Raw genomic sequence first — 15,816 nt, 5'->3', positions numbered from 1 at the left:
GATGTGTGTGTGTATCACACAGATAGTACAGGCATTGGCCCTCACTGCTCTGCTCTTAAATGATGAATAGCAGGAAGAAGCTTTGCCACTCTCTCAAATGCTACCCCGCCCTCAGGACTTATTAATGACAATAATTAGGGAGAAACCTCCCTGCGAAGCCCGCCAGAGTGATTAGCGCTTTAATGATGGAATGGGCGGTAGTGAGCGCACACAGAATTGATTTACGTATTCGCCCTGACCTTTGGAATCCAATTTACGCATCCACAGGCAAAGGAAGAGTAGGTAAGAGATGAAGGAGAGTGACAAGGATAGATAGAGAGTGAAAGAAGAGCTGCTTGGCACTTGGAGTGTGACTGTAGTTTTTATGGGGGCTGGAGTAAGGGCATCTGTTTCTATAATTCTGAAGTCATTTCGTGGCCGTGAAGTAGATTGAAGCCCTCGCACAGAACTAATAACAGTCTTCCATGCCTGGCATTGAAAAATGATCCATAATGTAAAATCAGATTTCTGCCCAGCGCTTATGCAGTCGTGTTTTATTAAAATTGCCGTTTCTTTCTTTCAAACACAGTAATATTGTTGCATGTGATTTCTCCGTGCTGTGTTTTGCAGGGTCTAAGCCCTTCATGTGTAAGCTCTGCAACTTTGCAACTGCTCAGCTGGGAGACGCCAGGAACCACGTGAAGAGACATCTCGGCATGCGGGAGTACAAATGCGACATATGCGGGTGAGTTACTCGAATGTGCGGTCTTTAAAAGTAACTTCTTAAGGGTAACAATTCTCAGTGTCAAGGAGTCAAACAACAGCTTGGATCACACAAATTGGAAGGATGATGAAATCATTAAAGCGCTGACCATTTACAATAAAAAGTCAAGTAATGACTCTCACCTCAGAATTGATTTAGCCCAATGAGACAAATCGCAAGTCACTAAGCAGGTATTTAGTTATTTGTCTCACATTTGATTGGATACACATTTATAGAAGAGATATTTTAATAGTTTCAAGAGAAGCTGCCATAGTTTTCAAGTTGAAATTTGAAATTGAGACAAGCATTTGGTTTATTCCTGCCATTGAGTGTGGCCTGCTGATTATCTATTGTACAGCCCACTTTAAACTGCATTTGTCTCAGGCTGATTCATAATTCAAACCCATTTAACCCTGCCTGGTCATAATAAGAGAAGTGGCATGGGTTTGCTAATGTGATGCAGACAGCTTTTTATACTGTCATACACGTCCACAGATTGTGATCTGTATGCCTTTTGAGAATCTTGCTGTCGTTTTGATGCAAACCCAAGTACATATGCTCCTATTTAATAAGACAGTAATTTGATCAATGTAAAGGCATTCAGTATTCACAACAAATGGCAGCGGTCCAAAAATAATCGAAACATTTCAGTAAACGCCTCAACGCAAAGAGCAGGGTAACAATAAAATGATGAAACTGTTTTCTTGTGTTTATTAATCTGGAGTGTTTTTGGCGCGAGTTCTCCAGTTTTGAAGATACCAGCTGTAGAAATGTCCGCTTTCTCTTGAATGTTCTGGCCTTGTGATGTTCATATCGGTAAAAATAAATAGATAAACCTGGGAAACTCAGCAGCATGTCTCTTTCCACAAATTATGACCCAGTTACTCAAAAATATTCCCATTTCAGTTTTTGGGTACAAGCTATTTATTTATTTGAACATTATCTGGATGGTTAATGTAAAGTTGACACTGATGTTCAAAAGTCTGTAAATGGTTAATACAGTTTGTGTAATGCAAACGTTAACTGATCTAGTTTGATAAAGATGTAAATTTTTATTATACTTGCTTTAAGGAATGCTAAAGTAGGCAATCACAAGACTGTGAACTGAGTGTGGTTGATGTACTACTTAGAGTAAACTGTAATATTTCATGCCCCGGGGAACAGTTACTGTTGATGAAATCTTGAAATCATGGTCAGCAACGATACTCAGGTACACCGTGGCACTTAAATGATGCTCAGTTGGTATTAAGGGGCCCTAAACATGACAAGAAAATATCCCCCACACCATCACACCACCAGGACCAGCCTGAACCTTTCATAGAAGCCAGGATGGATCCACGCTTTCATGCTGTTTACGCCAAAGTGTGACCCGACCATGTGACTGTCTCAGGAGAATTACTCAAGACTCGTGGTGATATGGTTGGCAGGTGTAGTTTGGCAGAAAGAAAATAGTTCCTACATTAAACTTTTCACACTGACGTTGGTTGATTATTTGTAGTAGTGGGAACACACACCCCCCCCCCCCCCCCCCCTTTAACATGTGACTACACTTACTCTAACCTTTACCAGACCTTCAAAGATAATTGTATTGCTACTTGTCAGTGTTCCATTTATTTTGCCTTCTTAGCTATACAAATAATCTTAATTGGAAGTTTATGTAGGTAACCATCATGCCATAAATACCCAGTAGTGCAAGAGTACAGTTATTATTGCACTGCTTTCTACCCCCTACATGTGGACCATATGTTGTGTTCAGCTCCTTTGGTTCCCATGGTAGACCTCCTCGTTGCCTTACCATGTTCAGATGGACGTGCTTAAGCTGTTTAACATGCAGACTGGGAATACAATAAATTGTGGGATTTCCGGCTTTGTTCCATCGAGCTTCTGTGGCTGCACGTTCGCTAAGATGAAGACATATGCAGCGTTATTAGTTTCTCCCACTGTGTAAACCGTTCCGTTTAGTTCAGTCGTAGGCCGATTTTGTTCTTCTAAAGCCGAGCGGAGCAAATGTGTTTATTTGCTCCCGCTGATGTTCGCAAACATATTACAGCAGGAGCAAACAAGCTTTGGTTTAAACACAGCTTCTCCTTTAATGAGAGGAAAGTCTCATGTTTCACAAGCCCTCCAGCTGAAAAACCCTCCTCTCCCAAGTGCTGCAAATGTGCTGCGCTTTGACCAAGTGTCTGACTTTACACGCACGCACACACACACACACCGGCACACACACACACACACACACATATATATACATACAGAACGGTTCTCCAATATGCCTTTAAATGGGACTACTAAGTACAGCCTCTGGTTTCACAAATCATGCAGATGGAGGAGCTATGTGCTGCCAGTGCCAGCCACTGGTGACAAATCGGCCCTGTGTGTGCTTTCAGTACTGACTGATCACCGGGCCATCCCTCGTCTTGACTAAAGAGCAGCAAACACAAAGAAACCCACAGACACACCCTCATTAAGGCCAGAGCCATACATTCACATAACCTGCTCCCCCTTCCCAAACTTTTCACATTTCATGATATGTCCTTAATCTGGATCTAAAGCACGCTACTAATGGATGACTGTGTTTCAGGTGTAATGTGTAATGTTATTACCCGTTTTGTTTTGGGTGACCTAGAAAAGTGAGATTATAGCGCGATTAAGCTCTGCTTTCTCTGCCAGCTGCTAATGACAGGCCAACTTTTTGATTAACCAAATGAGTTTTTGTGTGTGTGTGTGTATGTGTGTGTGTGTGTGTGTGTGTGTGTGTGTGTTATTCCAGTTTGTCATGTCAATTAACGCAACACTCAGTTGTAGTTGTATCACTTTATTTCATGCTTGCAGACTCCACAGCCTCCATGTGCCACAGAGTTTCTGGGTTAAGTTTATTGTTATTTTGTTTAGGCTCTGCGCATTGCTCGTGTTTTTTCTTTTTCTTTTCTTTTTTTTTTTTTTTAAATCTCTCCTCCCTGCTCACTCACACCGATTGCCGTGTTTCCTTGTTAAACTTTCAGACTCAAAGATCACCCCGGCTCTGACTCTGTGATCAAATGGACGCTGCGCCTTAGCTGTCCGCCTCACTTTAGCTTCAGCTCACCGCCGCTGCTTTCTTTTCAGCAGCGGGGGCAGGGAAGTTGTTGATAGTTAAAGATCATATTGTTGTGGCATTTAATTAACAAATGCAAATGCAAGGCCAAGACAGATTGGAACCCTTGACCATGCTGCCAGTCAGACCTGAGTGTGCTGGTCAGTGCTGCGCTCATCATCCTGACCACTTTATAGGCTTTCTGCCTCACCACTTCTTCTACTTCCTCCACATATGTTTGTCTGTGCTCCTCCCTATATATCTGCCCATATGAATATTTTTTTTTTTTTTCATTTTAAACACCAGTCTCTTGAAACTTTGCCTTAAAGAGCTCTTAAGGTGTAAAAACAGCAGAAAGGCAGATATTTGCTATTAGCATGCAAGATAAAATTTCTCATATTTAATTGGTTAAAAAAAAAAACCCTCCAGCATGCGAGATGGCAGATTGTTGCGTTTCCTCCTGGCATGTTTTGTCCACATTGGGGCTTGGCCACTTAATGAGCTTCCTCCTCCTTCTCCTCTCCTCCATCATCTAACAGAAAGGCCGTGGATTCAGCATTTCCACCCTCCCGCTCTCTAGTCCTCCCCAAAGATGCAATGGAGATCCAATGCTGTTGTAGGTGTTAAATTATGCATAAACAGTCTAAATGCTTTGAGGCATTGGTTTAATATCTCAGCCCAGACCTTAGAAGTATTAACACTATCATGGACGTGGATTGTCCTCTTGTGGACTGCAGTTTTATGATCATGGGTCATAAGCTGCCCGTTTGCTAGTGTCACTTCAGGAATTTGAACCCAAAAAAAAAAAAAAAAAGTTTCTTTCTTGCAACACAAAAAGTTTACAGCGTGCTTAAAACTTGTCTTCAGTATAGAGGAGGCTGAATTGTGTCCCCCTCCCCTCCAGTTTTCTTGACTTAGTGCTGGAGTATATATAGTCATGTTTTCATGTCGGGTGTTGTGTGTGTGATTTGACTGTTAACAGGATGGGGTTGGCTCATGTCAGGGTTTTTATGTCCCCCCTGTCTTGTGAGATTGTCTGGTCTGTTCCCAGAATAGCCCATCAGTTCCGCCCTGCGTGGCTCATCCGCTGTAATGTGCCTTAATGCCCAGGCCTGTATGAGTAGTGTGAGGCCTGGCAGTGACAGTGGAGGAGCATCTTAGCTTGCTGCTTATCCAGAGAAAGCCGTCACTTAACTCAGCCCCTCTATTGTCTGTCCACACCCCTCTCCTTCTCCCCTGACGTGATTCTCTATAATCCTCAAACAGATTCTGGTTAGAACTCCCTGAGAACTATTTTTATGTTTTTTTTTTTTTTTCCCCTTCCTTCCTCCCATTTAAACATTAATGGTTGTTGCAGATGAAGGGAAGGATCCCTATGAGGATGATTATAATGTCACTCCGCTGATCTCCCGCCGCCCTGAAATAATTGTACATCATCGCTTCATAACGTGTCACGGGGACACGTTGGTGGCGTGCAATTAAAACCGCAGAATATAATACACCAAATTACTGCCTGTCAGGCCTACGAACAACACACTCGGTATTTGAGTTACACTTAATCATCACGTACATTAGCGATTTCGCTAAGATCCCTCCACCCCACCCCCTCCGCTCGTACAGCAAGGGCGTGAAACACACTGCTCCTCGCAGGCTGCTGAGGGATTGTGTTGTGTGATACAACAGCTCCAGGATAGCTACGTATTTATGCTAGAGTTAGACCTTTTCAAAACTCATTGTGCTCCTAATGATTTAGACCAAGAGTATGTACTGCATGCTGGCAGGAACTGTAAGCAGGAATTTTGAATTTATTAACGGAGAACAATAAGCCTTTAGTGTTTGAATATTTCACTGGCTTTGTTTTCAGCCTTCAGATGCTTGTAAATATGCAACTGGATGCTCTTTAAGTGAGAGAATTAGAAAAATAAAGCATGAACACTTGAAGGCACCCTGCTAATCTTTTCTTTTTTTTTGTCTTTGAATGTTCTTCATTAATATTTATGTCATACCTAGAAGTTTGTGTACTGACCTTGACCCGCAAGTAGATCCATGAACATCTGTATGGATAAAATGGCAGCCACATATTCATATATCTGTTTTATGTATTCCTTATGTCGATTCGTATGACCCACTTACTTGATGAATCTGCTAAGATTTCTGCTCATCACACACAGAGCCTGGTACTTACTCCCATCAAGAAGATGTATTGCTGTTTACCGCTTCGGACACTTTAGACTCTCACTCTGGGAACACGGTCCTTGTCAGTCAGCGTAGACCTCTTCACCAAAATAAACACATTTTGCTCTGATGCATTTAACTAAATTTAGTGCGCCATTATCGGAAATGAAATAAGTAACGCTAAAGGTCATTTGGAAAATAATGCAGAAAGTCTGGTCTGGAAAGGTTAAGTATGTGACGGAGCTGTTCTGATGATAACGAGGCCTGCGTATGGCTCGGAGAGCTCTGCGTTCTGGTTTGACTCGACACTCTGCGATCGCTCTTTATGACCGAGACAGCTTTACAGCCCGTTACCCCCCATAACACGATAAAGCGCAGCATAATGGATTGGATGTGTTTAGTAGCCTTGGGCTGATGTTTGTAAAATTAATGTTTTTTGCAATAGAAACACACTCTCGCGCAGGCACACGTGCGCACACAGAAAGAGAAAAGAGAGGGGGGAGAGCGAAATCTAGACAGCATCGATGCATCAGTATAAATCCACCGGTGTACAGCTTCACACTTTTTTATGCCGAACTGTCAGACTCTACTTCCTCACTCGTGGCGTGTCCTCACAGGTGCCTCTGAGGTGAGATGACAACAGACACACGGCTTCATTAGCTGAGTTCGTGTTGTGAAGCCTCGCGTTCAGCAGAAAGGCAGCAAATGCTATTAAATTTGTGTTTCAGATTACACGGCACAAGTGCTCGCGGACGGTAAAGTCTGTTTGCTCGCTTCAGTCTCACGTTGGCGAAAGGATGCTTTTGAAGAGTTCGAATGGGACCCCACTCAGCATCTCTGAGCGCGAGAAACAAAGAGAGAAATCTCTGTCAGCATATCAGTCCTATTAGGTTTTAATAACAATCTCATATTCTTTAGTGGGTCCACAACAGGGGCCTCTGGGCTTCATGATCAAACCATTTCCCTTTAATCAAACGCAAACCAAAACAAACACTGGGCTCACACACTAAACGGCAGCATCAGTAGTTATGCTGTGCAGCCAACACAGCACATAAGCGTATGATTGTGAGTTATACAACTCTTGAGGACTGGCTAAGTTAAGAGGCGCATGTAGCTCCTTTTCTAAAAACATTAAACTTGTTGTGGTCTCAGCCTTTTCTCAGCTTTTTTATCACTTTTTGTTTTTGCTAAATCTTAACTTGCAGGACGAACAAAAAAAAAAAAAAAAAATGAAGAGAAGTAGTAACTTTTGTCTCACAAGACCCTTTCATGGTAGCATTTTTTTTACACTTTTAATTTACCTTCTAAAGACAGATAGCAGCTAACAGATGCCCTGTTAGTTAGAAAGTGCGAGTACAATAAGTTTAAAGCCTCCACCAGAAACCAGGACAAAGGAAGTGCAAACTTTATCCTGTAAAGTAGTTGAATTATTCAAAAAAATGTTGCTGAACAATCCATTCTATAGAGCTAATCATGTCATAGGTATATTGTAGGAGGGGGAAAAAAATAGAGAGAAGGAAGTTAATGAGTGATTAACAACAGCAATTAAAAGATGAAGAGGAAGGCAGATGAAAAAAGGGGTGTAATTAAAATATCAGTCCTCTCATTGTCAGAAGTGCGAGTGTCATCCATTGTGCACTTATTAAAAAGCTGGGTGGAGGGGGGGGAAGGAGCGAACGGCGCTTAATTCCAGCAACCCAAAGTGTCTGGTAATCTGCCCATGGATGGAGCTGGAAAAGGCTGTAACTCATGTTTAAGTGTTGGGGCCGTGTCATTGCAGGTTCACAGTCATGCATTTCTGTGTTGACACCCATCGGGGCAGGGGATATTTGGCAGTCAGGAGTAATTTAACTTAATTAATGGGATGCATATTTGATGGAGGAATAAAATATCCCAGCTCAGCAAAGTGGAAAAGGGGAAAGATTTAGTGGGAGTTAAAGGTGGAGGGGAGAGTAATTTGTGCATTCAGTTACTGGCTGCTTGAGAGACAGAGAGGGAGAGAGCAAAGGAGCAAAGGAGAGAAGAGAGAGAGAGAGAGAGGGAGCGTGCGTCAAGGCTGATAAAGATGGCAAGTGGGAGAGAGGAGGAAGCGGAGGGGAGGATGAGAGATGAATGGTTGACACAAAGCTAAGCTGATGTGTAGAGGGGAATGGGCTGTCCCTCCATTGAGAGGGCCATCAGACTGACAAAGCTTGATTTAATTGATATCCGGACTGAGCCTTTCTCAGCGCAAACAGACACATTACGCTGGTTTGCAAACTTGTGGCAGAGCTGCCGACTGCCAAAGGCCTTTTTAATATTCATGAGAGGGCTTTTAAGGGTGTTCGGCAGTGGTCTCCTTCCTCCGCTGCCGCTCGCTTTTCCAACACGTCTTTACTACCAACACACACACTTTTCCTTCCACTCACTCACATGGCAGACACGCAACGCACCGGTTCTTCTAGACAAACCCGTGGCCTGATGAAAAGCTGTCACGCTGCTCTTAATCTCCCCTGGCACTTTTTAATTGACTTCCTGTAGGTATAGATTATTTTCATGGCGAGTCTGCCACCGAGATGTTTGATACCGTCCTGGAGACTGGCATCTGGGATGTTTGTAGCTCACCGAGGATGACGCTGCTATCTCTGTCTCTGTCTCTCCTTTTCCCTTTCCTTCTTCTCTTCCATCTCTCTCTCCATGTGATGGCCAGACTTATTGAAGGAACAGGGGAGACGTAAAATGCAATCAGTCATTGCCATCATCATAATTGAACTGATGTACCTGCTGGGAGTGCTGGGGAAATGTTGGCTTGGGTGGAAGAGAGGCTCTTTTTGTCTGACTGAAGCTGTTAGTAGCATTAGACCGATGTGCAGGGCAGGTATTGCCCCTCTGTTAAGTGTTGGATGTTGGCCAGTCAATGCTGTCCAACTGATATGATGGATATGATGTAGTTTCTTTGATTACATACTCTATTTATTGTAAAATTAATCAACACTGCTGCCTGTTTGATGTAAGCCCTTAAGTCTAATGCAACAGCTTGATCAGATTCCAAATAATTATCCATAGATTATGATTAGTTGTTAGGTCCAGTCAGGTTTATCTGAATAGCCCATTACTATGGCGCCTCAGTGAGCTTTACAGTAAGCAACACGCCATGCATCTAATGCTGTGGTGTGGTAAGAGGTGTAAAAGCTCTGGAATACTGCTGTGACACTTCACTATATTACATTAACCTGGTGTTATGGTCTAGTCTCTTTCCACCCTTACTTTGACTCAAGTCTCAGAGAAGCACTGAGTTATAAGTTTTAAAATATTTTGGCCCTGAAAATAGTGACATTTAAAGTTATGAAGTACTAGCACAAACTGTCAGCTGTCAGCGGCTCGAGTCCAAAAAACATTGTTAGGGATAGAAGACTTCATATCCACTGGTACGCCAAATACCGCTCTCACTTTGTGTATCACATGTGGTCTGGCCCACACACGCTCATGCCAGGCACACAAGCGGACACGGCCTCCGCCTACATGCTACCAGCTATTTACACATTTGTCGTCTACACGCACCAACTTGCCTTTTTCTGTTATGATAAAAGCCTATTGATATGGCATCATGATTTAAACAGGCGTGATATCTCTGTGTTTGTGGTTTCCTCATAAGTCTCGGAGACAGCCAGAACCATGGTGGGGGTTTCATTTTTATTATTTTTAACCCATTCAGACTAATCCAACTATATATAAATTTCATGGGCTCCTCACTAACAAGTGCTACAGCAGGGACAGTTATGTGATCTGTATATTATCAAACCAGCAGGATCCTAGGACACAACAGTTCTCAGATGGCATTTGTTTGCTGTGGTCTTCATAATAAGGGTTCTATTTTCTGCTGAGGGATTACATAAAAAGTCTGTAGCCCTCGTGTGTAATCCGTCACATTATGTTGAACACTTGTTTCAGCAGGCTTTCTCGTTAAATTTGGCCCTCATGCTCTGTAGCCCATCATTTGGTGGCATCCTTCGGGCTTAATATCACAAGATCCCCATGATTCTCAGATTTATGAAGTGATATTGACCATTGTCTATGCGAACCAGATAATAAGCCGTGATGAATGGGTGACATTAGTGATGAAATTACATCAGCCTTAACAGGCTATTGTATTAACACACCTAGCCGATCCAACTCCTCCCCGCTGCCCGTTTAATTGATTAATTGCTGACGTGGATGGATGAGGGGTTGTAGGTCCTGAATCGGTGGCTGATTGCTAGTCAACCATAAACAGGAGCAGCCACAGTGGGCCCTCAAGGGCAATATTCATGCTCCCCAACCTTATGGTGATTCCTTATCCAGCTCTGACAAGAGGAAAAATATTCGGCCATAAAAATGCTGGTATCACTGGCCTGACATATAAAGCCCTCTGTCACTCCCTCTCTCTTTCCCTCCTCGCCTTCGCTGCTTCTCCTTTAGCTTTCGGTCTCCCAGCACGCCCGTCGGACTCTGAAATCACCCACCCTGCTCTGCATGTGTAGCTCCAGTCCCTCAGGTAACCCCTGCACCTCCCCAGCTTTAAATATGAGGAAATAATAGTGGAGTGAGTGATGCTGCCTGTGTCCTTGACTGGGATCCTCTGTGTGCTATAGCCACATCTCACTGTCTCCGAGCCCTTTGGGACGCATAAAACACCCCCGTAGAAAAACTCCCAAGGCTTGCTGGTGGCATCCGTTGGATGGATGCAGGGATGCAGAAAGGCAACGGGTTTCTTTGTGTGTGTGTGTGTGTTTATGCAAGTGTGGAGGAGGGTGGATACTGTTTACACTGCTGTGTGTTTAATGAGAGGGGCACTGTGTCCACTTTAATGTGTTTGCATTTCAGATGTGGTGCGACAAAGTTATTAAAATGTTATACAGCGCATCACATATCTTTAAGGTCTCGCTGTTTGTTTGCCTGCGTCTTTCGTGGCCCTGGTAGCTCGTGTTGTGTTGAGCAGCAGAGAGGTTAGGTTAAAGCTCTGTGGCTGCCACTAAGATCTTCTCATCAGCATAGCTGCTACCAAATTGTGCTCAACCTTGTGACAGGGATAATTTTTGTGGAGAACAAATTGTAAGATTGGGGGTTGGATGAATATCGGGGGGCTGCTTGCCTTCCAGTCCAGCATCCACAAGTGTCAGGCCTGTTGTGAAAAGAGAGGACATGTGGCCAGAAAAGTGGAAGACCCCATTGTCAGCTACAGTATCTGTGCTCTGTCCCGTGCAACGCCATGTTAACCTCTGCGCCACTGAGCCCCCTCCAAGGCAAGGAGTAGGTCTAAACTCCTGCAGCCAGCCGTGAAAATGCTGACACATCGATTACCCCGCTGGAAAAAAAAAAAAAGGGGTTGAGCGTGATGAGGAGGAACGCACCGTGTGAAGAGGAAGCATTTATTCATTTATTCTGTATATTCAGCACAACAAACAGAGGTCAGAATTATGCTGCAACACTGATAGCTTGTTGTCTATTACAGTTAAATTTCAAATTAAGGGGTCCACTCTGCCCACTTTTATGGTCATTTCAAAGCCTGCCTGCCCGCTTCCTTCCGAGCCCTGCAGCAAAATCAGATTACTTGGACTTTTACAGGCTACGTAAGCTTCAAGTAAAGCCAGGAAAAAGAACTAATTTGTTACTCTGAATGCAGTTTAAACTCAAAAGAAACAGGCGCCTGTGCGACTTGTGGTCTTTTTATTGAACATTAGATGGCGCCATTCAACTTGCTAGAAAGCCACAGTCACAGAACTCATTTGCAATATGTGACTGCTGGGTGTGTGGTACATCTGGGTGTCTAGCATGAAAGAAATGCAGTTGAGAGTGTGTTCACTTTGTTAAAAGATTAAATCAGACCTGTAACTCTCTCGACATTTATTTCATATGATATTTGTCAATTTAAAATAAGATGCGACTAGAATGCATTTGGGATATAACTGTTTGAAGTCAGTTACAGTCCCAAAGCTGATGGAAGTCAGATAATGAAGCAAAAGTTTCTTATAGACGGAGGTGATTTGTTTACAAGCAACTTAAACAATTAATTAAACGTGTGCATGCCTTAAAATGTATTAAATGTGAAGGCTCATTTAAATGTAGTTCACTGTCCACCTCTTGCCAGAGTCATACTTAGAAAAAGAACAAAGTTTGCGAACAGAACATTTCCCCATATCATTGTCGAGCCTGTAGAGTACCACTGAATGTTGGTGCAGCAGTAAATGAGTCAGGTTAGAGGCTGGGCAGATGTAGTGTTGGGGGGTGGGGGGTGGGGGTGGGGTGTCCCTGCCGGTGCTGCTTTAACTAGGACAAGCCTCTGTATACCGGTGGACCTCAGGGGCCGATCAGCAGGTCTCAGGAGAGACTCCCCACACCGCCGTCTCACCAGGCCTGTCACGAGGGGGCTGATGCTGGGCTGGCTGGCTGGGTGTGGGGCTGCTTATGATGATGGTGGGTGGGTGGGAGCTGACATGCCGAGAGGGCAATTACAGCAAGGACAAAGACTACACAGTGATAAGTCCCCACAGCACCCTAATGAAGAGAGCAGGTTAGCCTGTTAAGAGGACCGGGGAAATGAGCATGGCCTCAGTGCGTGTTTGTTTGCGAGCGAGTGTGTTTGTGTGTGTTTAACCTACCCGAGGAGGATACATTTTCTGAGGTCATGTTGCTACTATGCTCGCTAACCCCCCCGACTGATGCCTTCCCGAGCTGGTATTTTCTCCTTATAGAGCAAAAGCAAACAACAACACAGAACTGGAAACCAGTTCATCTTTAGGGAATTATATTCCTTTAGCTGTGTACAGTGAGAAAGAAATCCCCCATGCAAGCTATTAATGAAATGAAATCTTTAAAAAAAAAATAATGCCTTTGGTGGGTAATTGTTGCACATTAGCGGGTCTACAATTTGTTTTTATCACGCTACGTAATGATTTTTTTAATAATACCCCACTTAAAAATTCAGTGTATTATATTTTTGTATTTTACACATGAAATAAATTAAGAGTCTGTACGTCAGCAGATGTAGAAAATATATTTTGGATATGAAAAGAAAGAAAGAAAGAAAGAAAGAAAGAAAGAAAAGAAAACAAAACAGGGAAAGGGAATCATTTCCAGAGAAGGATTAACTGCTTTCCTCTTTTGGTCACTTTTGCATAACCGGCCTGGATGTGATTATAGCCAGATCGTGTTATCAGACAACAGATCCCAGATGCAGCACAACTCTTCTTCTTCTCGCTTTTCTTCTGTTCTAAGTTTTTTTTTTTTGCTTTTTTTTTTGGGGTGGGTGGGTGAGGGGGGGGGGCGCAGAAAGAGAGATGGTGTGTACCTGATACTGCTGTGTTGGCACACCCGTCTGGGATCTGATAAGAGAGCCTTTGGAGCGGCGCTTATTCAAATCAGTGCATGTTCACAGTGAATAGGAGCAGGTAAAGGCAATAAGATACAACGCGATAACCTTTCTGGAGAGGGAGAGAGAATAGTTTTACACTCTGTTTCACAGCTCTGCTACACCAGATGAGAGATTTTCAGCGTGGTCTAATTGATTTGCTTGATATGCAGTTTTACCAAATAAGGAAAAAAAACAAAACAACAAAAACCTTTCTTTCACTAGTGGTACTTGAAACAGATGTTGGAAGAGTTTACACAGTTTTGCAATGCATTTCTGCGATTTTTATCTGTAAGGTTTTTTTTTCTCCTTTTCTTTTTTGTGGCTTTGTAAATTCATCATTTTTCAACTTCCTAACTGTTTCGGCCCTGTTCACGTGTGTGTGTGTGTGTGTGTGTGTGTGTGTGTGTGTGTGTGTGTGTGTGTGTTTGTGTGTGTGTGTGTGTGTCTGTGGTCTGCTTTGTAAGAGTGCAAGCGTGTAAATATGTAGATCAATTTCTATGTTAAATGCATATTCAAACATCACATAAATCAATTTATTTTTTTTTTAATATTCACCCACAGTAATTTCTTCACCCCTCACATATCAAGTAAAAGCACAAGCGCACTGCAGAGTTTGGGTCTGTGTCTGTCCATGTATATGTAACAAACACAAGCATCACATTAACTCAATTAAATGTAAGAGCACTGATCCGCAGTGATCAGTTTTAAAGCCACTGTGAAGAAATCTGAAGTGAGGCTTAAAGTTTAATTGCATGGTGGAGGGTGGTGTGCCAGGGAGGCATAGGGGGCAGGGTGGGGGGTGGGGGTGGGGGTTAACATATGTTGCATGCACTCAGTGCAAGACTCAGCAGTGATGGTTAAACATTGGGGTGAAATGCATCCTCCAAGGGGCTCCGTGTTAATGTGTTTGCCTTGTACTGAAGTCAGCCTCTCTGCATCCCTGCATTTAGAACTGCAGCGCTGTAAAGCCATCGTCCACGCTGGATGTATTTGATGGAGAAAATTAAAAAATCATTACAGTACTAATAATAGTAATAGTAATAATTATCATGCTGCTGTAATATATAGTTTTTAAATACATTTTTATTTTTTAGGTATAATTTAGGAAATAAACATTTGGCTTTGCTGTGTTATTCTTGCTGTTGTAACTGTTGGATTTTTTTTTTTTTTTTTTTTTTAAATGTTTGTGTTTGAAAAATTTGTTTTTGTGTGTGTGTGCGCGCACGAGTGTGCGAGAGAAAGAGAGAACGCAAGAGCGGGAGGGAGAGAAAGGGAGAGAGAACAGTGAAATGTGCAGACTTGTGGTTGTAAACAGGTTTTGATTCAGGTCTTACAGTCAGACGCAAAAGTGATGTGCGGTCACAAAATATGTGCAAAGGGAAAATGGATCATATTTCTCACAGTTAATACATAAATAGTAGTAATTATAATAGTCTAGACTTAAATGCCTTTTAAATTCTGCACATATTGATTTGTGGAATTCTGACATGCAGTATGATAATACTATAATTTTCAATGAAGTAGGGTATTGTGCGGCTCATTATGGTCAGGGGTCTAATGTGCAGGCTCTTTTGTTAAATTAATCCCTATTTTCATATCGACTCTCACAGTATGCAGCCTACCAAGTGAACAAGATAATGAAACACCCCCTTTTTCCTCTTTTGCAACCAAACACCACTAATCTGATGTATTAGTCACCCGTGCTCATGAATGGGTGAGCTATTATTCTAAAAAGTTTCAACACCGCGCCGAGGTGACAAAGGGAATACGGCCAAGGAGGACTGCATGCACATTTGACGGCTGCTCGGTGACGCTGATAGGCCAAACGGTGGTGGGAACCCGCCACTTTTAATCATGTGGAGGGTGACGGCTTTCATAAGAGCATGCGGCGACTCTGACAACTCTAATAAGGAGAGGTGACAGAGAAAGTTTCTGTGTTAGCGGCAAAACAGAGGGGGAAGGTCTTGTCATTATTTTTTATTAAATGCGTGTGTGTGTGTTTGTGTGTTTTCTTTTTTTTTTTTTTTTTTTTTTTTTTTTTTTGGGTTGCGCATAAGAGACGAATTTCACAATCTGAGACTGGATTTGTGGTGAAAGAATGTCAGCATTAATAAAGGGCTTTGGGGACAAGGTCACACGGGTCCCTGTACACCAGAGCACCTCGAGTCTGTTTGTGGCTTTGGAGATAGGCAAAACATGCTAAGACGTCTCCCGGTGCATACGGTAACCGAGTTTTGCCCGTCAATGTCTCATCGCACACTCTAAATTATGATTCCTCAGCCTCTTTTATTCAAAGACAATCTTAGCTCTGGAAAAAAAGGAGCGAAAAGGAATGATGCTTTGAGGATATAATTAAAGATATCGTTCAAAGAAGAACTTTTTGCATATTTGAATTATTACTGTCGTTAAAAACCACACAAAATATGGAAATATGATTGCCGGAAGCACATAAATCAA

General features: G+C 42.7%; 1 protein-coding gene across 1 annotated transcript in view; it reads left to right on the top strand.

Annotated features, from left to right (window-relative positions):
- znf407 (zinc finger protein 407) overlaps positions 1 to 15,816 on the top strand; it is a 151,747-nt gene that overhangs the window by 12,222 nt on the left and 123,709 nt on the right. Inside the window, exon 4 of the mRNA XM_030748966.1 lies at positions 610 to 724. Within this exon, the coding sequence (XP_030604826.1) occupies positions 610 to 724 (115 nt within the window). The remainder of the gene's footprint in view (positions 1 to 609; positions 725 to 15,816) is intronic.

Source organism: Archocentrus centrarchus, chromosome 16 (genome assembly GCF_007364275.1).
Source record: "Archocentrus centrarchus isolate MPI-CPG fArcCen1 chromosome 16, fArcCen1, whole genome shotgun sequence".
NCBI classification, from domain to species: domain Eukaryota; kingdom Metazoa; phylum Chordata; class Actinopteri; order Cichliformes; family Cichlidae; genus Archocentrus; species Archocentrus centrarchus.
The sequence above is the reverse complement of the archived record's forward strand: the minus strand, read 5'-3'. Positions and strand labels throughout refer to the sequence as shown.